The 23,540-nt window shown below is 52.0% G+C and overlaps 1 protein-coding gene across 4 annotated transcripts in view; it reads right to left on the bottom strand.

Moving 5' to 3' along the window:
- Positions 1-23,540, bottom strand: part of Dpp6 (dipeptidyl-peptidase 6) — an 842,230-nt gene that overhangs the window by 23,285 nt on the left and 795,405 nt on the right. For all 4 annotated transcript variants that reach the window (XM_005404852.2, XM_005404854.2, XM_005404855.2 and 1 more), the window contains exon 17: positions 3,810-3,857. In XM_005404852.2, coding sequence (XP_005404909.1) covers positions 3,810-3,857 — 48 coding nt within the window. The remainder of the gene's footprint in view (positions 1-3,809; positions 3,858-23,540) is intronic.

The raw sequence follows: 23,540 nt of genomic DNA, 5'->3' as shown, positions 1-23,540 counted from the left end.
CTGTGGAGTTCATGGCACTGCTTGGGGTCAGTCAGCAGCTGGAGCTGGTTTTGCTTCTTCATAATACCAGCATTCTGGGAGGCTGAAGAAGGAAGATCACATATTGCACCCCAATCTGGGCAACTTAGTGACTTAGTGAGACCTTGCCTCAAAATTTAAAAGAAAATCAAAAAGGGCTGCGGGTATAGCTTGCTCTGAAGGCCCTGAGTTCAATTCCCCATACCAGAAAAAACAAAACAGGACGGACGGGGTGGGCAACAGAAACTTATCTTCCATGGGCTCAAGGGACGTGATAAATGGCAGCCCGGAGTCCTTGCTGTGGGTGCAACCTTGCATCCCTCCACCAGTGTGCACATACCTCCCATTAACACCAGCAGCGGCCCACTGTGTTCTGCCGGCTTTATACCCACACTTACGGTGTTTGAAGGCCCAGGCGCCAAACGAGCCTGCTGGGGTCCAGGCCATAATTACATTCTAAGAGATGCTTTTAAATAATTCAGAGTCGCAGCTGTGAACACCTGCAGGCTCTGTTTGTAGAAAAGATTTTCGCGAGGGGGAAAGTCAGCTATTCCCGGGGCGGGCGGGGCCGAGGGGGTGGGGAGGAGGAAGGACAGAGTTCTGCAACGGTAGTTCCGGCCGCCATGAGGCCTGTGCAGTCGGCCAAGGGCCTTGCCCCTGCCAAAGCGCCTGGCTCCCCGGCCTCTGTGCTGCCCAGCACACAGGTCCTGGAGGTGTCTGCGCCCCACCTTGCGACCGCGCTGGCCCACCAGGTGCGTATCTGTAGCACTGTGGTGCTCAGCGTCCATAGAGGGCTCCACCATCGCCATTCCTGGGTACAGCGGTCTGAGGGCTCCTTTCAAATATAAAATTCCCTTCTGTGGGCCGGCATGACACCTGGCAGTGTCAGAAGAAGGGTCCAGAGCCGTGGCCACGCCCCTCCTACCTCAGCCTCCCAGAGCGCCTGGATTATGTATCCATTTTCCTGACTGACAGTAGAGCACAGTAACAGGGGGCTTCAGATACTGCCCCTGTGGGGCATGAAAAGTGGGTGCCAGGTAGATCTTCCTTCCCCCCAAAACCTTGGCACCTGAAAACTACACAGACCCTGGGCAGGAGAAGGCCCCTGTTCTCCTCTTACTCCGTTCTCTTTCTGGCTAAAGCAGTGACTTAGGCTGACTGGAGCACAGGGTGGTGTGGCTTCCATCCTGGCCTCATGCGACGTGAGGGCAGCTGATATCCTCTAGGTCTGTGTCAGCCACTGGAGGCCAGACCGCAAGGACAGCCACACAAGCAGGCCACGATGGACACAAGCTCCAAGAACCCCGCACAGCACAACGGGGTACGCACGCCGCTTGTTCTCTGCTCACTAGTGCTTGGCCCTGATGAAGCACAGTGGGGATGCCTGCATTGCTTCCCTGTTAAACCTGGGAAGATTCTGTTCTTTTATCCTGTCCTACCTGCTGGACACAGAACACACTGGTGTGTGATGCCTCCCTCATACTGGGTAAGAATATTTTCTCTTTCTTACCCTACATGGTCTGCTCTGTGCCTCCAGAAGGCCAAAGTGACAGCCCAGCTCTAGGTTGTAAAATGCTTCTTAAGGACATGGTGGCCCATGCCTATAATCCCATCAGTCTGGGAGGCTTAGGCAGAAGGATCATAAACTCAAGCCTGGCCTGGACAACTTAGCAACTTACTGATACCCAGTCTCAAAATAAAAAATACAAAGGTCTGGGGATATAGCTTAGTGTGAAGACCCTGGATTCAATCTCAGTACTACAGTGGGGGAAGAAAACACATTGCATGTTATGGAGCCCGCTGTGGACAGCAGGTGACAACAGAGGAGCTCTAGTCTGCTAGTGCTGGTTGGATCAACAAGTTCAGGAGCCAGTCAGCTCAACAGGTGACAAGAGGTGGCAATAAAGCATCTCAGAATGTTGGGAGCATTCGAATATTACAGGAGCTGGTGGCAGTTGGTACATTTTCAGGGTTCACTTCTGAAGCACTGCACCCTGCTCCACATACATTACCTTGTTTTTCATGCACAGAATAAGATATTTTCTCAGTGGTGTCACTCATATCTAAGACACAGGTCTGCTTCACTGTCATCTGCTTCTGTGCCTTGGGAGCTCAGAGGACCTTACCTAGCACTGTGGAATGTCTTCCCAGGGGAGAAAGGTCACAGCCAGCTGGAAGACAAAAAGCCTTCTCCAGAAGTAGGGATGTACGGGTTAATGTTCCCATTGCCGGATATGACACCTGACACCAACCACTTAAAAGAAGGCGAGGTTTAATTTGGCTCATGGTGCAGGAGATTCAGTCCATGGTTAGCTGGGCCCAAGGCAGGAACATCGTGGCGGAAGGGCGTGAGGATTAAAGCTGCTCACATCGTGGCAGCCAGACAGATAGCAGAGAGGGAAGGGAAGCCTGGAGAGGAAGATAGACCTTTCCAGGTCATGTTTCAGTGATCTAGTTCTTTTAATCAGGCCCCACCTCCTAGCAGCAATGGATCCTAGCTAGGCAGCGGGTCAACCAGTAGTGATACAGCACCCTCCTGATACAGTCACCTTCCAAAAGCCTCTTAGTGAATGAGGTTTGGAGGATGTTCCAGACCTAAGCCATAACAGGCACTGTGGTGGTCTCTGCAGCAGATATTTTAATAACAGCTTTCCCAAAAGGAAGCAAATGAAAGCATTTAAGTGAGTGGCTTCTGTAAGACACATGCTGTATGTTTAAATGCCTGGAGGTTGTTTTGTATTTTTTCTCAGACCATAGCCTTAAAAAAAGCTTTTAAATGAGAGGTAATAATAGATTTGTAGGCAGTTGCAAATCTATTTGGCTCACAGAGTCCTGCATCTCTTTTCCCCGCCCCCACCCAAGGGTGACATTGGCCACGCCCAGAAACCAGCACGGTGCCACACTGTCACGACCACCTCAGTCACTTTTCACCAGACCACTGATTTTTAAGGGAAGAAAACCCTCACGAAATGTACTCTTAAAGTTTAGCAAGTATTCAAACTGAACAGCACACGTTTTCTTAAGGAGAAACGAGAGACTCTGGAAGCTCCAGCTCCTGGTCCGCACCGGTCGGACCCCTGTGAGCCGGCTCTGACCCACCTCGTGGTGGATCTTCAGGCAGCAGCATCGGTTTTAGCAAGCGCCCCGCTAAGTCACCTTGGCCACCCCCCCCATGTGGGTCACCCTTGATGCCTGATCAGTTCTTCCCCGACCTCCAAGCCCTCGCTCTGCCTTCCGTTCAGCAAGCGCTGCCCCCCTCACCTTCTCCTCTTAGCACGTTCCCATCTGCTCTGCCCCAGGCCACGATCCCGGCCGTGTGTGCTGTATTAGGGCTGGGCATGCTCTCTCCCCCACCGCGATGGCCTTGACCTGCCATAACGGTCCCGAACAAAGTCTTCCTGCATCCCAGCGTGGGTCAGACTGCTTCATCATTACCCCCTGTGCAGCCTGCCTTTGTGGACCCTTCTGCCACGCACACGGCCCGGGACCCACAGAGACAAAGGAGTGGCCCAGTGCCCTTGGCCCTCGGGCTCCAGAACAGAGAAGAGTCCAAAGGCCCATCGTGGGCTTCTGAACTTCCCCCAGCCTTTGGCTCTGCTCCTCCACATGGGCAGCCCAGGAGGGGTTGTGGGCCGCCCCAGCCCACTTGCTGTCCCTCCACCACTTCATCAGCGCGGGCCACCAGCATGTGGCCCATTCTCAGGCCCCTGCTGGGAAAGTGCAGGCTCCGCCAGGGCCTTTCTCCCCGTTTCTCCCGAGTCTCAGGAAGCTCTGAGGAAGCGAGCACTTACTCTTGTTATCCGTGGTGTTGTGCACGGTCACCGTGGGCACCCCAGGACCTGCGTTGGGCGGAAAAGAGAAAGACAAGAGAGGTCACTAGTTGAGGACAAACGAGAAAAGACACTTTTCTGAGGACATGAGGGTTTGCTGAGCGAGGGAAACCCAGCTTCGTGGGTGAGGGCTCAGCCGGGGGATGGCCCACGCTGTGGCAGAGGTGTGGCACTTTGTCTCTGCCTCTGGGACAGTCACCGGCGGCCAGGGGAGGGTTCCACGGAAAGTTCTTCCGTTAAGGTGGTGCAAAAGTGAGCTGCGTTCAGGGGGAGCCATGCTTTGACTTCCAACCTTTCCTCTCCGCCTCGCCCCTCTGTGTTGCTGGGTGGCGGCCGCAAGTGGAGCTCCCAGTCGTCCTTGAAGGGGAACGACCGCCTCTGCAGTGCGCTGTGGTGGCGTCGGGATGGGTGGCAGGTGCGTTTTAACCTTAGAGTCTTTTCCACCTCTGATCCGTTTATGGCGACCTGGCCCTATCAGATGCTGAGGGGCATCTGTGTAGTATTTTTAGAATACTGCGATGCCACTGAGCACCATTTTATGGGGTGCTACACTTGGTTCCTGTCCTCATAACCTTATTTTTACCATCCAGGCCCAAATGCCTGATGGTATCCTGGGGTCCTGATAAACCACTCACCCCAGCCTCAGCCTTAATAAGATGCCTGTCTGCTGATCCTCCAGAAAGGAGGCTGCTCGGTCTTCTGCTCTCCTGGAACACTTCACCCAGAATTATGAGGCACCAGGACCATTCTGAAAGCCTTTGTCTCAGCTGTCCCCGGCATCCCAGTGACAGGCGTCTGGGTTTCAGGAGGAAGCACGAAGGTCTGACTCAGCACCGGGGCCCCTGGCAGCACTGAGACACGGGGCCTCAGAGTAAAAACGCTTCTCGTTGGGGACTCTGGGTGCTCAGCGCTGTGTGGTGGGGACGTGTCAAAATCTCAGGACACACAGTGTTTGGGCAGAGAGATAGTTTTGTGACTCTGGTATCATCTCCCACACACTTCCAGGGCCATGTGGTAGTGGCTGAGCTGAGGGCCAGGTGTCTGCTATGGATGCCACCTGGCTTAGAGACCTTTCTGCAAAGGCAGCAGTGTGGATTCCCTCACTAAGGCCCGGGGAAGGTGCCGAGAGTCCCAGAGGGCTACATCCTGAGAGAGGTGGGGGCCCGAGCTGGGCCAGGGACACGCACAGGTCGTGGCTCTGCTGGGAGACACAGACTGTGGTACATCAGCCGTGGCCATCACAGCAGGCGCCTGATGGCTCAGGGACACCAGACACCACCCAGGGCACATCCAAGTGCAGGAGGCCCTTCCCCCTGCTGAGTCCTTCCCCGTCCGTCCAGAGAGGGCAGCCGGGGAAACCCCAGGATGCTGTAACAGGCAGATCTGGGATGAACAATGCCGATTCCCTCACTATAAATAAGTCCTCTGTGGTACGCAGAACATACCATTAAAAAGGCATTCCTGTGTGCCTGAAATTCAAACATAACTGGCCATCTGCCCTGCTACGTGGAGGGGCAGTGATCTGAGTGTCCACACTCAGGTACCCTAAGAGACAGCGCTTGCTGTAAGAGAGCTGAGCATTGACTGCAGGTCTGAATTATTGAGGCAAGCTAAGTTTCCCACCCTCGGATCCAGAGACCCGCTGGGGGCCTCTTGGAGGAGGAGACCAGTTACAAGAAGAGGAAGAGTCCACGGGGCTTCCTGTGCGCATGCGGGGAAGCACATTTGCTGATGAATAATGTAAGCTATTATTATTTATTTAGCGCCTACTCTGTAAAAGGCCCACTGCTAGATGTTTCTAATCTGATCTTCACAGCAGTTCTGCAAAGTAGATGTTTCTAACCAGATTTCACAAAAGAGAAAACACAGGGGCCAGGAGCTTTCAGTCCTGCCTCACCCACACCTGTGGGGAGTTGCTGTGCCTGATTACTGTCTTCTCATTTGTAACTTGTGAATTTAAAACCTGTTTCTAAAGTCACTCAAATACTAAAGAAAGTGATGAAATGACAGGTTCCATTTATTTCATCTCCTTGCCTCCCAAAAGTGACCCAAATGTTCCTAAAGTGTCCTGAAATGTTTATCTGCAGATGGATGGTCTTACTGACACATGTATGTCAACGTACATCGTCTGACAACTGCAGGAGGAGGAGACCAGATTTTGGCAGTATGGACAGGGACAGCAGCTTTGGGAAATAATTTATTCCTGGCGATGAAATGTGAAGACCCTCAGGATGTGTGACCTGTTGGGGCCCCTCCTGGGAATTCATCTCTCTGGATCCTCACGGGCGGGGGGGGGTGCGGGGCGTGTGTCCACACAAACACTAACAGTAACAGTGTTAGTGAGAGACTACTCATCTCTGCATCAGCAGGAGAGTGGATGAACGAGATGGGGACGTTGGCACAGCAGGGGTTTACAGCCCACAGAAAGAGTCGGTGGGCATAGCATACTCATTGAGCTAGACAAATGCGCCAGGTACAAGGCTGGTGAGAGCACCAAGCTGCAGAGTGGTAAAGAGTGTAACACACACCCCTCTGAGCACATTTACAAACCTGTACAACTTCATTTTATAAAGCGATGCATAGCAGCGGGGTCTTACGGATGCTATGTGATTTCCCTAGTCTATTCTCTATGGCCGGATCCAACGGGTTTTTTGTTTGTTTGTTCATTTTTACCACAAACTATGTTTCCGAGAGCCTCTTACGCAGTCTGTGTGCAGGGCCAGGCTGCAGCTGTTGGCCCAGCCCGCGGGCAGGGCCTCATGCTGGCTACCAAGGTCTTACAGTCAGCTTTCGCTTAAGTGCTCGTGGCTGCAGACACAACAGCCCACCGAGAGGAGCAAGTTCCTGGCAGTGTCCTGCACTAGTTCAGCTGAAGACCTAAAACCCATGAGAGTGTCCTCCACGACTCCAGCTGGAGGTCTAGAGCCCACGCCAATGTCTCATTCAAGTCCGTGTCAAGGCTCTGCACCAAAATCCCAAAGGCCCGTTTTTGGAAGGTTGGTTTTGGAAGGTCCACTCCCGTGGTCTGTGCCCGCCCTGCTGTGCTCCCTGTGGCTCCCCTCCTCTCTGCCCTTTGCCCAGGGTCAGGGCTGGAAGATCTGCCTTCACAGGGTGCCTATGGAGCGGATGACAAGGGGCAGGAGCAAGGGAGTTTGCAGACACACAGCGGCTCTGAAAATGTTCTGAGCTCAGGACAGCTCTTGTCCGGGCTGGGGTCCTTGGCCAACACTCGTGGCCTGTCTGAGTCCTGGCTGGTCCCAACTGAGCAGTGTGGAGTCCCCATCCCCCGAGGTGGCTGCAGGTCTGTGCCAGTGTGGGAGGGTAGCTGAGGTTAGGGGTAGTGACACAGCTGACCCCTGGAGGTAAAAACGTTGTACATTTTGGCAAATATTACCAAGTTGTCCTCTAGTTAATAGTGGATGAAAGTCTAAGGTTATAATTTTTTTAAATTGCTTTTAATTCTAAGGGGGAAATATTTTTAAGCATTTTAAAATTTTTCAGCAAAGTTGGAAATCTTTTCAGGTTTATTGAGTATTTGTATTTCTTGTGTTTTGTCTATGAACTGCCCCTCCCCTTCCTAACCACATTTAAACTGCTCCACGATGCACACTGTTTGGGAAATCAGCTCTTCACCACAATGCTGCAGAGATTTCTCCTGTGTTCCTTAGAAGTGCTGGCAGCACCAATCATAGTATTATGTGGTGTGGTGGATTGACCACTGGTGGTCAGCGGAATGAATCAGCATGGTATGGGTGTGGGAGGCCCACCTGAGGAGTGCTGCCAACAGCATAGAAGGAGAACTGGAGGGGTAGATGGTGTGCTGTTGATTCTCCTGGAGAAGCTTGTTGCGCTCACTGGCTTTCCTGAGTGAACTCGGCTATTCTCATCATTGGAGGAGCTCAGGACCTTGCTGTCACTGGGGATGGCTGCGATTCTTTCCAGGGGAGCTCTGGTCCCCGCTTTGAGCATTGTTTCCTGGCTCCAGTGCAGATCCCACAGCCTGCTGGCACAGATCCTTCATCCCACTGGCACAGACTGTCCAGCTTCCAAAATGGACCTTTGGGATTTTGGTGCAGATCTTTGATACAGACTTGAATGAGACATTGTTGTGGGCTCTAGACCTCTAGCTGGAGTCATGGAGGACACTCCCATGGGTTTTAGGTCTTCAGCTGAACTAGTGCAGGACACTGCCATGGGACCCAGGCCCTCAGCTGCATTCTTTGGGTCTCTAGAGTGTGGACAAATCTTCTACACTCTTTTGCATTTGACTCTTTGGGTGAATATTATCTAGTAATTCTATAAACTATATGTCCTGTATTAAATTGTTGCTCTTGCAAACCCTGACTATAACATGCAGGATTGTAATTTTAAAATCGTAGCTCTTTCCGCCCCATCCAAAGAGACAGAAGGATGGATACACACCGAAATCCTTGGGCCCAGGATTTATGCCTCACTCCCTCCACCTACCTTGTGTCTGGGAGCGGGTGTTGAACACAAAATGTTTGCCTAGAAGATTAATGGTTAATGAACGAGTGGCCTGAGCCCGTGTGTGGCTAAGACCCCTCAAGGTAGCAACTTTAAATTTGCCTAAGGAAAGGTCTCTTGAGATCACGCTTTGTGTTCTATTTCTAATCATTGAGGCAGTGCCTTCTCTGCTGACACTTAGGGTGCTCCCGACATCCTCACTAAGTGCCCAGGGTAGCTGACTCCATCCACAGCATCTAGCCGGTGTTCCTTTGCCTGAGAATCGTATTGCAGCTGAGCCATCATCAGTTATTTTAATGTACTTTTTTTTTGTTTTGGTTTTTTTCCAGTACCCGGAATCAAACTCACGACCTCGCTCTTGCCAGGCAAGTGCTGTGCCGCTGAGCTAAATCCCCAGCCCCAGCTTTGTACTTCTTTAGGCTGCCCAAATCCATCATCAGTAAAAATTATGCAGAAAGAGGGGTAAAGGGCGGCCCTCTGTGTGATTCTGCATCTGATGACTGTACCTTCCAACCTGTCTGACTCCTGCCCCGACATGCGGCTGGGCTCCAGGCCGTGGCAGGTGGCCTTGTCTGTGACTGGCTGTGATCCGAGAGGCTGGGGCTTGCTCTGTGAGATCAGAGCTACCCACTGACTTGGGGATTTCTACAGTGGGCAGGCATCTCAAAATTGGCAGGCGACTTCAGAAAACACCTAAGTCAAAATGAATTTTCTTTTAAGATAAACAAGAACAAGTAGAAGGTTTTTGAATTGGAATCAGATATGTACAAGATGTGAGACTTTGACAACCCTGTGTTAGTGTTTACCTGAGATTTCTCTGTGAAGCACAGCGAACGCATTAGTAGCATGCACAGGATTTTGGGGAGCCTGTAATAAGCAAAGGGAGCACTCCAAGCCTGCTTCAAGCAATTGAGGATGCTGTTGCTAATGAGCCTTAGGAGGATTTTCCTCATTAAAGTTTTAAATCGGTCTTTAAGCTTTTTTCTTCTACGTCATCTTATGCGCAAGTAACCAAACTAATTTATCTTCAGTTAAGATCAGTTTTGAAGAAAGGACAGCTTTGCCACGTTGCCATGCTGCCTATAATCAGGGCTCTCTCTTGTCTGTACACACAGTGCTGTGTGGGAATTTGGAGAATCTTTCTTGCTGCTTCATAGGTGGTCAGAACCTTAGAGGGCTCTGCTTAACCGCTATTCTGACATCTGCATGTTGTACTTTCTTTACACTTTGCATACAATTCAATTCAAGTACCTATTGCAACTCTAGTATGTGCAAGCCACAGCGCCAGGTCCAGGAGAAGGAGACACAAAGTATCTGACACCAGGGAGTGCAGAGTCTGGAGGAAGGACACCTACACGAAGCATCTTTGATGTCCCGGCTCAGTGCAGTGACCAGAGCTCCACACCTGCCGTGGCTCCTCTAAGCCAGGAAGCAGTCAGGAGACTGCAGCAGCCTGCAGCTCTGTACCAGCTGTCTTGTGGGTCCTGACAATGACTCTCCCACTGGGTCTCAAGTGCAGAAGGCAGATCCCTGAGGTCTACTTTCGTAACAGCCACGCGGGTGAACCCTACTGCAGCCACATTTCCCATGTGGCACCAGGCATTGTGCCGGGCGCTGCAGAGATGTCCTCGTATCCTGTCATCACTGGGGCAAGGAGGGTGCACTGGTCCAGACAGCAGAGCTCCCTCCAAGATGTGAATGTGGCTGGTGGCTGTGCACATGCCCCGAACAGGAGGCTGTCTCCCTGCCAGAGGCAGAGGTCCCTGCTCTGCCCTCCTCACCCATCCCCCTGCACATCCTCTCTGGTCTAGTGTCAGAACATGGGGCTTTTTGCTTATTGGATTTCCATTGCCAGTTAGGCCATGTCAGACATCTGACTCTGTGAGTGCTCACTCTTACGTACGGACTCTTCAATCACGTGAGCAAGCACTTACGCACACAAGTGGGAGGCAGGGACATGTTACTGCGACTCTCTTTGTCCCATCCTAATATTTTTCAAGTCCTCAATAGAGGTGGTCACATGGCTGATGCACCCGGGGACAAGCAAGAGCACACACGCGGGGACTACGTGGCTGGTGACACAAAGGACTTGTGTAGTCCTTGCTTACAAAGGAAACTGCAAACTTGTGGTCTTTAAACTTTAATTAGTGATGGATATCATCTTGGCTCAGGTTAAATATCTAACATCTAAATGTATATTTTTCCTGAGAGGGAAAATAAGCAAAGCTGAAAACACTAAAGTTATAGTCAACACAGACCGTAATTTTTTGGGTCGAAAGAGATCCTATGGGCAGAGGAGCAAACATTCAGGTCACATTAATGTCAAGCTTTGGATTTTGTAAACAGAAAATATTTATTTTTGTGTCTGGTTTCCAGCTCCGTTCATGGTAGGGCATTCTCTGGCACCTGCTTGGCTGGGTGGGGAAATGGGACAGTTACAAATGAAAATGAAGTGATGAAAAAGGACATAAAGCTGTGCAGGGAAAAAGTCATCAGAATACATTAGGAAGATTCGTAGAGACGAGGCTTGTCCTCTTGCTTCTCATCTGCACCCTTGGAGGGTGCCTCTGCGACACATCATTTCCACCCGCAGCTAACCTCCGCCTGTGTAAACAATGGCCGCAGCCCCGACGACAACCCACGCCCGGCTCCGTATCAAAGAGCAGCTGAGCCCAGGCGGGGGAGGAAGGCTCTGGCCGGGCGAGATAATTGGCAACGGCCCCGCTGTGCACAGACTCCAGATCTCTTTATTTGCTAGCTCATGCATTATGGATGGCTGCGACATAAAGTGTATACATCGCGGTGATATTATCATACTAATACACAGGGAGTCGGCCAGGCTACCAGGGCTACTGCAGATAATTAAAATATTTGTTCTGAAGACAGTATTTCCTAGTCAACGCTGCAGAGGGGTCTTGTTGCTGTTTGGTTTTGAAACCTTGTTATCGCTGACATCAAATCTGGGATTTAGTACTCCACCCCCACGCCTCACAGCATTTAGTTTTGCTTCAATCCAATTTGGTGTCCAGGGAACTTGAAAGTGCTTCTATTTCCCAGGCAGCGGGCTGAGCGGCATCGCTCGGTGGGGGAGGTAAAGTGGGTGGGTTGTGGGACGCACTTAGAGATGATGGCGGGAGAGGTGACTCTGCCTCTGTGCAGTCGGGGTGCCCTCTTGCCCCGGGGTTGTGGAGGACACTTAGCGCTGTGACAGACGTTCCAGGAAGAGAAATCTTCTCAATGACAATAAAGATAAAAGAGAAGGGCTGTGTGTTCTTGAAATTCACCCCTTAACTTCAGTAGATGACTCACCACGCCTCCCCATTTTAGGAATTTTTTATGTGCATTTGAGTCACAATGTTACATCAGCCTGAGTGAAGTTTTTAGGTGTTTCACAGGAATCTCAGAGTTCAGAGTATGAAGGAAGAAGCTTAGTTTTGTATGAGGAAGGCTGGCTGCTTCGTTGTCCCTGCTGGGGGCCAGGCTGGACTCCGGACCTAGGTCTCTGGCTCCAACTCCAGGCTCCAATGCATACCCTTCTCCAGCTTCTGGACTGCCCCGTACCGCCACACTGCGACTCTGACAGCTCTGCAGTGATTGTCCATCGAAGAAATACACTCCGATTTGACTTCGAATGTTATATTTAGTTTTCAACCATTCTTCAACCTTAGGAGTCTTTTCACGACTTTGTACCCCACGGGGGGCAGCACTAGCGGTTGCAGATGGACGGCTGTGCGGACCGTGCCTAGGTGCTGCCCATCGCTGGACAGAGGTCAGCTTTCCCCCTCCAAAAGTGCAGAAGGTCGTGCGAGCCAAGGTACGGGGTGGGGCATTACGGGTGTGGTGCGCAGGGCACTCTGCTGAAGACTGAGCGGGCAACGGTTCAGTGCCAGGTATTCCGCACGTGTCTCGGGCAAAAAGATCATTTGATGAGGATAAGCCCAAAACTCTCTCGTAGTGTCTTCATTTATTTATGACTCCGTGTGGGGATAGGACAGCTTCCGGATCCAGGAGGACAACACCCACTTGGATGCACAGATTAGGATGTGTGTGGGGGGCAGGCTCCTCTCAGCCACCTCACCGAGGAGGGATCACACGTGCGTGCCGCCTTGCCCTCCAGGGTCATCAGAGCTCGACCCAGGATGGGTACTGCCATTAGCAGGTGGAGGCTTCTAGGGCCTGTGGCAGCGGCACTTGCCTGGTCTTGCCTTCTTGTCTGCCTCTGTGTGCCTTGCTCTTGGTGGGAAGCTGAGGGACAAAAGCCGTCTCCACCCCAGATCACACTGCGGTGCGACCCCGCCTCGCCACTCTGGGCTGCCTTGTGTCCCGAGGGCAGCTCCCTGGTTCTGAGGTGTTGGCAGGTGGGGACACAGCTGCACACAGGTCACAGGACGACTGACTGCATGGTGGAGTAGTCCGGTCCCAGAGTCCTTACTTAAGATACAAAACTGCCCGCAGGCTGGTCTTGTAGCTGTTTGACTTTGAAACCTTGGTCCTTCTCTGGACTGAGGGCAATAGAAGAAGCCAGTTGTGTTTTGAGTGAAAGCAGCCCTGCCCTCTGTTCTTTATCCCACACTAGGTTCCTATGGAGAGCCGGAGAAAGTCTCCCATCTCCACAGTGACGTCCTGGGCTGCCCACATTGCTCCTGACCACGGGTACACACACATGGCTCTTACCGTGACCCTCTTCGGCAGCATGAAGCATGAGACATCCCAGACCTCATCTCTCTCCAGCTCGTGCCACAGCTTGCTGGGTAAACGCATTCTCTCGGGGAAGGCTCAACTGCCCAGACCTCGGCACCTGTGACCCCTGCCGGAAGATCCTACCTACCGAGCTCCTACACACCCTTCACAATGTGGTCTTGAAGATTCCTCCCTTCTCTGCAAATGCTAATGCATGACTATCCTCTCCTTTGTGCTCACAGGAATAATGGCAATGACAACAGTTGCTGATCAAGCCATGCTTACAGCGTGTCACACACTGTTCTGAGCATTCTACATACGTGACCACACTTGTTCCTTAGAATGACCCTGTGAAATATGTATTGTGTCCCCACTTTGCCAACGAGAAAACTGAGGCACAGAATGGTATGTGGTGATGCCAGTGTTTACACCCAAGGGGCCTGGCAGGTGCCGTCCACCACCTTCTGATACCAGCTTCTCCCCACGGCCACTTGGGCGCGTATATCTTTATCATAAAGTAAGCAGGAAAGCTTCGAGTGCGCTCTCAGCCACATGGGTGAGCGTGGCACACGTGAGCCAATCACTTTAATGAGTTGGGCCTTTGCTTCCCCACCTGTGAAACAGCACTACGGCGATGGCTCATCTTAAAGGGCGTTCTGAACTCCAAGTGGCAACTCACACAGGATGCTTGGAGCAGACCACAGTCCCTGAATCTTGGGATGTGCACCCACCACCACCATCACTATTAGTCTATGTATTACTGCTTCCCAAGGGGCTCTCTCTGCCCATCCTCCCACGTTGCTCCCAGCCTCCTGGGGTGAATGGTCACACCAGTGAGGAGGGAAAGACCCTGCGAGGCTGGAAGCCACGACACCGGGACACAGGCTACAGACACCGCAGTTACCAGAGCCCCCATTACTCAGCCCCACCACTCCCTCCCGGAAGCCTCTCCCACCTCTGTATCTAAAAGGACTGACCCTACCCAACTCTGCTCCCAAGGGCCTTGAGCAGCCCCTGGAGCCTTCTACTGGGTGCCCTCTGTCTTCTCTCTCCAACAAAATCCTTAGGTACTTCAGGCAGGAATACTGGGGTGCAAGGGTTCCGATCTCTACTTAAATCACCCCGACTCTGTGCCGTTGCATGCAGGCTCCTGCTACAACTCAGTTCTGTTTCCCTCAAGCAGACTTTTCTTACTACTCAACCTTTTTGCCCCCGCAGTTCTTTAATCTGCAAAAGGAGGCTCTAGCACCCGATCGGAGAGCTTCAAAGACAGCCTGCAAGTCTCCAGAGGAGCCGCGATTTCCATACCAGGCTTCCCAGGAAGTTGCCTTTTGAAGAAGGCTCCGAGGCTTAAAACAAGTTACAAACATTTGGATTAGAGGATCTTACCTCCCTTCTCCCCTCACCGTGCATTTACTTAAAACACTCCCATCACCCCTGGCTGGAAGGAAGTGCTCAGGCCTCTGAATTATTTAACAGTTGCCTCGCTGCTCCTCTGCCGTTCTGCTTTCCCTGTGTGCTAGTGCTGTCGGGAGCACAATCTCTGCAGCCACCTCAGCCCGAGCCCTTAACGACCCTCGGGATGCAGCTCGTGCAAGTCAATCCCAAGTCCCCCGCAGACACAGGGCCCTGCCTCTGTATTTTCTTTAAAGACATGAACAAATTTTAAAAATCGAAGCTTTCTTGGGGGGATGTGATTTTAAAAGTCTTCTTGGCTTTGGAATAGGGTGGTAGAAAAAGAAGTGACAGGGAACAAGAAACCGAGAAAGGTAATCAGGTAATGATTGTTTGGGAAAACACCACCAATCCCCGGGAGAGGAAGGAAAGAAACCAGCAACCACATGCCTACAGGCGCGGTGTCATTGCATCTGTGCATGCAGGAGTGTGCATGTGTGTGTGCAGTGTGCTTGTCCATGTGTGACTCTGCACATTCACCTATGTGAGTGTATGCACATGTGTGACTTGTGCATGTGTGCGCATCTGTAGTGTGTGCATATGCGCACATGTGAGTGTGTGCACATGTGTGACTTGTGTACATGTCTGCATGTTGTATGCAGATGTGCCCACACCGGCCCAGGGCTAATCCCTTACATTCATCCTTCAAATTTTTTCAGTTGTTAAAATAAAATCTCTTCCTCCCGATTTCCTCCTCATTTCTTGTCGTGTCGGTGGGCAATTAAGCATAATTTCAACAAAGTTAATGATGTCTAACACCACAGTGAAGTATTTGAGAACACATACGTGCACGCTCTGTGGAGAGCAGGTAGGCATAGAACTTGAACAGCCACACGAGTGACAATTTTAATTAATCTTCTGCTTTAAATAACCATGCTGTTAAAGTGTGACAGAACAGATGTTCTCTCTTGAACGCCAGCCTCCTCTCCGTGTGCCGTTGTCGTCAGGAGCCCAGCTTGTTGTGCGGGTGGGGAAGGTGGGAGCGCCCTGTGTGCTTCCGGGGAGACCCTCGCAGGTAGAGGGAAGGTGAGACCACCATCCACAGCCCTGCCCATGCAACAGGCACTGAGGAGACCAGAGAGAAGGCAGAGCTCTTGGGAATGACCATGAAGCAGCCTTTGGAGACTGGGCACTGGGTGTGCTTTGGTGCATCAGAAAGGAACCGAAGGTTCTACAGCCACAGAGAGAACATGCCGGAAGGTTACAGAGAGCTGAGGTGTGTATGATGCTGCCCGCCGCCGCTGGGACAGACCATTTACCAGCTCTGGCTATGTTGATAGGCACACGGGATGCCTGGTTTCAGGACACCAACATGAACCATGGATTTGAAAGGGATTCACAGAGGCACTAAGGCTCACTCTGATTTCAGAAAAATGAAATGAAAGCAGAAATAATTCCATTCACACCATTGAAGGTGGGAGTTGGCAAACTCCAGACCTTCAGTCTTTGGAACTTCCACTGACAAAGGTGCAGTCCTGGTCTCTGAGCACTGCGGCCTCCTGTGCGGCCTGAGCAGGGACTAAATGCCATTGACTTTCTTGGCCATTCCTTGTACGAGCAACATAACGGGGAGCTCCTCTGTCCACTTTCCTGAAAAACGTTGGTCATTTTGGTCTGAAACTTGAAAGGTGTTATTCATTGATGGCTAAGTAGCGTTATGTTGCTGGTTATTAGGAGTAGGAAATGAACCTGGCTCTACTGCATGGAGAAGAAGGGCCAGTGGCCTCACTTCTGAGATGCTGGGCCAGAGCTGGTTGCAAAGACAACAGCAGCCACAGCATCATCGATATCATCGTAATCATCAATATCACCACCCCCACCTCCACTGTCAGTACCACTTCCACCTCCATCAGCACCACCATTACCACCCGGACCTCCATCACCTCCACCTGCATCTCAATCACCTCCATCACCACTACCACCCCGAGCACCACCCGCACTCCGTCACCATCACCAGCACCACTGTCACCACCTCCACCTCCTCCTCCACCACCACTACCATCATCACCATCACTGACAAACACAACCGCATCACCAGCCACCACCATGGCACCTCTGCGGTCAGGCCCGCTCCAGGTGTTCTGTAGGTAATACAGAACTTACACTGGGTCACGCCCCTCAGGGCAGCTGCTGTTATTCCAAGTTTACAGAGGAGGCCAGGGAGGCACAGGAACACAACTCCTCTTGCTTCTTTCTCCTCCCTGCCCGACCACCTGTCCTCTCCCTCCCGTCTTTGCCACTGACCAAATCCTTTCTGGGCTGCCTGCAGCACTGATAGTCTTCCGCAAGCCGTTTGTTCCATTCAGCTCTTTCCTGTCCCCTGTGTGTGTCTGTCTCCCAGGACACAGGGCCCTGAGGCCTTCAGGCCCCCAGCTGTCCACGTGTCCTAGCGCCCAGGGCTGTGTGCAGCCAGCACCCACCATGCAGAGCAGACAGCCACCCTTGGTAGAAGCTCTAGGCAACCCGTAGTGCCCCAGGCTTGGTCCTCCTTTCCTGGCTTCCAGCTGTGTTGAGCCTCCTGGGGCATGGCTGCCTGAGGGCAGCGCCCCTCTGTGTCCTCTGTTGTACCCGTCTGCGTGTTCCCGGCATTCAGGCTGGTGTCTGCCCCACGGTGGGATCACAGACTTCTCCAGTCAAAAGCTATTTCCTCAAGGCCCCGAGGAGGCTGTCATGGCCCTAGTCAGGTGGTGGGAGACGCCAGGCACTGGGAATCGGGTGGGCTGGCTCTACGAGGAGGAGGGTGATGATGGGGCTGCAGCGCCCTCTTGTGTCTGCGGGAGACCAGGCCCAGGAGAAAGCAAAGGTGTCCTGAGTGGCTGCCGGCTCTGCCCTGGACAGCCGCGTGCCATTCAGTGGAGAAATGGGCCGGGCCTTTGCCGTGGAGGAGGGACAGGCGCACGCTGGCCTTGCAGAGCAGCTTGCGGGTGCCCCAGTCACCTTCACGAAAGTCCATGGGCTCCGCGGGCCCAGAGGATAACTCACACACGGGCGCACTGTCCACTCCCGCGCAGCTCCTGGGTGCGCAGGGGAGGCCTCCTGGTCTCCTGGTCCGCGCGTGCCCGTCGCCACACCCATCCGCAGACCTCTCGGTTCCTTCTCCCCATCCACCACGAGTGCCTCACAGGCGGAGACTCAGCCTCATTCTTTGGCCCTAGCGCCCAGTTCATTGCCCGGCTTGCAGTAGAAGCTCAAATTCGTGGGGTGAATGAGTGAGTGAAGGGTCTCACCCTGTCTGGGGAAAGGTGGCGGCTGATGAAGGTGCCCCTGCCCCGGAAGTCGGGTGAGAAGACACCGGGCAGCTTTCTGCTTCTTCAGCAAGGTTGGCTGCATTTGCTCTGCAAAGCCTCCCAGTCAACTTGCATGTGAAATTAACTTACAATAATAAAGTGCTTTTCATGATTGCAAAGAAACGTCAGCATCTCAAGCTAGCAGGCCATGCAGCCTCATTCCCACATGCTCTCTTTAACGGAGCAAAGCTCATGGGAGGACAAACAAGACGCAGGGACCAGGTAAAGTTTAAATTAAACAGCCCTAGGAAGAAAGCCACTTAAACACAGTAATAAGACAACTTATCCTAAGTGGCAAACTCCCCCGACTTCATAATTAAAGTGAGGAAATAGATGAGGATGCCTGGTGTCACTGTCTTTATTTAATATTTTTGGCAGTTCTAGGAAATGGAAAAATAGGATAAAAAAATAATAGATGTGAACACTGGAAAGACATTCCTTCCATTGGTGATCCAATACTACCCTTAGAAAACGTGGCGCTGAAGATAAAGAGATTAAAATCAGCAAGATGGTTTGCAAAGGGGGTGGAAACAGAAACATGCAAAAGTGAATAATTTTGCGTGTAAAATAAAGCCTGTAAAAAGGGAAATGGAAAAATATTTTGAATCCCTTAGTGACAAAAATTATAAAGCCCTCAAGAATATGCTTAACTCTGAAAAAGGCACAGGTTCTAGATGAATAAAATTGTGCATGTTCATAATTTATAATTCTCAAAGGTTATGAATTATATATTCATGACTTATCAGTTTCAAAATCTGGAAATTTTAAATATGCCAAGACTTCTAAAATTTCTCACTTCTTTATTAGTATGTGTTTGTGATACACGATAAACACTTTCATCGTGGGGCATTGGTAGACACAAAAAGATGCATGACACACTCATACTTGAGTTTGTGAGAAGTCTGATTTCAAGACTTTGTTTTTTGTTTTTTTTGGTACCAGTGATCGAACTCAGGACCTTGTACTTGCCAGCAGGCACTGTGCCACTGAGCTATATCCCCAGCAGAAGACTTTGGGTTTTGAAAAAGAGAAGCAATGTCTTCAGGATATCGGCTGAAACTGCTCCTTGCTGAAGCGAGAGGAGCCTTGTTAGACATCAAGCACCGAAGGCAGAGACGGTGCACAGGGGGCTCCTCCAGCATCTTTTCAGCAGCTTCTTTTTCTGACTGTGTTTTTGCAAGAAAGATTTTTTTTCTCTTCTTGAGTTTCTAGTTAGTCCTCAGAGTCCCTGGATTACTGAGACTGTGCACCGTAGCACGGTGGTTTCTGGGTCTGAAGAAGGCACCCGGCTCCCGGCCGAGACAGTGCGAGCATCCGGACTTTGCTTCCGCGTGAAAAGCCCCAATGGAAGGTGGCCAGGGAGCGCTAGGTGGCAGAGCACCAGGGGTTGGCCTCAATGTGTCCTGTGCCAAGACTTTTCTTTGGAGAGGAGGGCTCTGTAGTCCTTTGTCCAAGGCAAGAGCTGAGGACCACAGAGGGGAGCTTGTGAAGGTGTTGGAGAGCCCTGGTCACTGCAGAGACGGCAGGACCTGCTTGTGGAGGGTGCAGTAGGGTCCCGGAGAGGGCTCGTAACTGCAGCCATGCTGGGAACAGGTGGGTGACCCTCAGACAGCCCAGAAGTGAACGTCCAGCTCCTCTAGTGAAACCACATCACGACTGACCACAAAGTGAAGGAAGAGAAGAGAACTGGGATCAGAGCACTGGATTCTCCTGCAGGAGGGTGAGAATGCACAAGGTCCTCTCTCTGGGGGTGCCACAGTGTGTAAGGTGCTGTTAAAATGTGCGAATGTTGTAGTGGGATACATGCAGGCAGTGACTTCACCCAGTGCAGATCCAACAGCACAAGAAAGCACGGACATGAAGCCAGGTATCTGGCCTCTAAGACTGGCTTCAGAGAACTTAAAGGGGGTGAAAATAAGGATCGACCTCGCTCAGGGATCTCTGTCTCTGTCTCCGAGGAATTACATGCTCAAGTGGAATAAAAGATCACTACTAATCTTCTGGAGCATGAATAAGATCATGTGGTTACTGTGGTGTTGGGGCATGGAGCCCCAAGGCTGCATGAGTTGCTGTGAGGTCAGGGTCACCACTAGAAACAGCCAGGAGCTGACCAGGGTGAGGCGGTGTGGATTCACCTCTGCTGAAGAGCAGAGCGTGCTGCACACAAGCGCCAAAGCCTCCCGCTGGCCAAGGTGCTGAAAAGCAGAGGTACTCCTGAATGGAATGGCCTGTGCACCTAACTGCCATTTGGGGACTGTCTGCAGCTGCTTCATGGATATTTGCAAGCTCCTTTCCCGACACTGCAGAGCCTGGCTGTTGCCCCTCCCTGCACCCAAGCTGGGGCATCTGGCGCCACCACACAGAGGTGAGTTGCACTGTCCTTAGCTGCTCCTGTAGCTGGCACCAAATCAGCCCTTCCAGTGCTGTGCTGGCCCTGCCTTGCTTGTTGTGCCAGAGCTGCTAATGCCCATGACACCGTGCTAGGGTGGCCTTCTGCAGTGAGAAAACACACTCTGTCTCCTGAAACCAAGGCTCTGTCTGCCCTTGGACTGCACACTGTGTCTGGACTAAGGCAGGAGCAGGACTCGAGTCCCCTGGGTTTCCAAATAGCCCTTCTGTGAGCTTTCTGGAAGTTTTTCTGCCTCCAGGTCCTTTTGGGCTATGTGATTCTAGGCAATGAGACCGTATGATACCCACTGACCAGAGCCGGTCACGTGTCACTGGCACAGCAGGAGTCTGGATGCCCTTCTGCATGGACACCTTCCCCTTAAGTCCCCCAGTCTTGGGGAAATGTGCTGCTAAAATGCCCCTGAGTGCTGTCTAGGCCTCAAATCTTGCACACCTGCGGCTGACAGAATCTGAAGTGCCCAGGCCATAGCACAGAGGAAGGACAGAGGAAGGAAGAGGGTCAGGGGAGATGTGCCCAGTGAAGATTAAGGGTCAGCCTCGGCAGGCCTGAGCAGCTGGAGATTCTCAGGGGACCACGGGGACCTCTCACCACCTTCTGCAGCCAGAGCTCACTGTGGTTCCTGAAGTGCTCCTCCATGAGGCACCCAAGGCAGCCTGATGCTGGGGCCTCTGGAGAGGGGTCCTGCATCACACTCTTCATCCTGCCAGGCTTCCCAAGGCACTCCATAGTCCAGCAGGGAGCCAGAGTAGGGGCTAAGGGCAAGGTTACTGCTGGTCTAAGGCTGAGAGAAGGTGACAAGGGGCCCAGGTGGGTCACAGGGGCCTTGTGTGCCCCAGCCGGACTGCGAGCAGGAGCGCAGAGTATGGCTTCTCAGCAGGGCCAGTGGTGTGAGTGCCACTGCACAGCAGGCAGGACAAGCGGCCTGACCATGGGAGGTGCGGCCATGACCCTTACCCTTGCAGGGCTGTGTGCCCAGTGCCTTCGACGCCCAAGACTTGGTCTGCTGAGGCTGAGCTGAGGTCGCAGTCTTTCCGAGGTCGTCCTAGAAGTCCCTGCAGAACTCTTGTGATGTCTTTGAGCATGCGGGCTGGAGACACTCCTGCCATCCAGTCACAGACCAGGGGGAGCAGGTAGCTTGGATTCATTACTGCTCCACCCGTGGGAGACTTGGAAGCACTTGGGCACCCACGTCGTGCTGGGGTCTGAGTGTGCATTTCCAAGTCCGAATGCTGGAACTCAGATTCCCACCGAGCTGCGCTGGGGGCCCCTGTCTGAGGTGCTGTGGTCTGAGTGGAGGAGGGGTTGTTGTCAAAGTGAGTTTGCCTTCTCTTCCCTCTCTCCCCACATGGCACCTTCTGCCATGGAGGACGGAGCAAGGACATTCCCACTTGCCCAGTCTCCTTGCTTATGCATGTCCCAGCTTCTACAACCACGAGCCAAGCACACTTCTATTTATCATCCATCAGCCAGTGGGACCTGGAGGACTCCAGTGCAGTGCACAATTGGCAGATGGTCGGGAGGCTATGGCTGGTGAGTTCTAGTCTCCTGTTGCAGCCCAGTCCTTCCCTGCTGGGGACTTTGCATGCTCAGTGCATGGCATGTGGCCAGCACACTGGGCGCCTTAACAATGTGCACACACGTGGATAAAGATCAGGCACTTACAAACATGATGATGTGCACTGTTGGTGATAACATGGTTTGCAAGGTGGTAAGACTGCATTTGACATGCAGGACAATGCAAACAATTGAAAAGGTTGAAAAATTTAATGCATAGACTACTGAGTTGACTTTGAAATTGAAATGTCGGTATGGGGTGAGTTTAGGGTTCATGATCATTTTAAAGCAGGCATTTGCAGTCTATGTGGAAGAGGGCTGGACAGAGGTATACAGACATCTGAATACATCAAAGGGCCTAGGGGAGACATTTTTAGATTTTGTCCATAAGTTATAATAATGTAGTGTAATTATGTTCATAAAAAAGATACAGGTGGCTCTTGACTTATGATGGTTTGACTCCGCTTTTCTGACCTTAGGGTGGCACAAAGGCAAGGAGCATTCAGTAGAAACTGTACTTTGAATGTCAGGCTCTTCCTGGGCCGGTCTCATGCAAGCTGGCCCTCTCTTGTGATGCAGGGTGGTGGGGTCACAGTTCCCTGTGAGTTTGGACCACGAGGGACAGCCAGAGACTCTCTATGGCAGATGCATTTGTTGAGCTAGGACGCTTTATAGCTTCAGGTACTCAGTGTATTTTTCTTGCTTTGCTCTCTTTGTTTTTGGAGACACAGTCTTGCTATGTAGCCCAAGATGCTCTTGGATTCTCTTCGATCCTCCTCCACAGCCTCCTGCTCAGTGCTTGCATTCCAGGTGTGTGCTTCCATGACTGGCTAAAATGAATTTTTGGTATTTTCAGTTTCTGTTGTGTCTCTCCAGGTGTGACCTCACGATGGGTCAAGAGGTACCACAGATCAGTTATGGGGACGTGTCCCCATTTTATCTGACCAGGTGTCAAACACATCCCTCTGGAGTCTACCCAAGAAGACACAAACTCAAGTGGAAGGAATAAGTGAGGTAAAGCCTTTTGTACCTGACTCCCATATTTTAAGAAAATATTTTTAAAGAAACTTTTAAAAGTCACATAGAGTGAGCTTATTTGTGTAGTAAGATTTTGCCATTTGCTGACAGCCACGGCCACAAAAATGAGGTGAGCACCATCCTCTGGGTGGCTTCTTTAGGTGGACGGTGTACCTATTCTTTAAACATTTACATGGTTTTAAAAAGATTTTACAGAACTTTCTTTCTTTCTTTTTTTTTTTCTTCCAGTACCAGGAATCGAACTCATGACCTTGTGCTTGCCAGGCAGGCACTGTGCCACTGAGCTAAATCCCCAGCCCAGAACTTTCAAACTTGGAGGAGAGTTGCAAGTCCAGCGTGAAGATCAATGATGGCCTCATGCTGACGCCATCCTCCCCAATCGTGGCCCATGTGTTTCCTACAAACAAAGCCCACGGCAGGCAGCACCACAGCGTCCAGGAAGCTCAGAGCACTGGCCCAGGACTGCCATGCGTCTTACCACCCGCCCGGCCTCGGCTGACCGTCCCAGGGACAGCCCGACACCACGGCCCACTGGAAGTTCCACGTGGCACTGAAAGCCAGGGATGCAAGTGCGTCACTACCTGGGGCCCTGCCAACGCCAGAGAGGGGTGCAGGCTGCTGTCCTGCATTCCCACTTCTGTCCTGATCCCCAACCGGGAGACACTGGGCTCTCCTCCTCGGACCCGTCTGCTGAAGGTCCTCTCCTGTGCACCATGCCTGCCACTACTCGCCACCCACGACCCCCAGAAACACTCCTCATTTTGCCTGGCTCCGAGCGCCCCG

Source organism: Chinchilla lanigera, unplaced genomic scaffold (genome assembly GCF_000276665.1).
Source record: "Chinchilla lanigera isolate Chin_1 unplaced genomic scaffold, ChiLan1.0 scaffold00090, whole genome shotgun sequence".
Taxonomy (NCBI): Eukaryota; Metazoa; Chordata; class Mammalia; order Rodentia; family Chinchillidae; genus Chinchilla; species Chinchilla lanigera.
The sequence above is the reverse complement of the archived record's forward strand: the minus strand, read 5'-3'. Positions and strand labels throughout refer to the sequence as shown.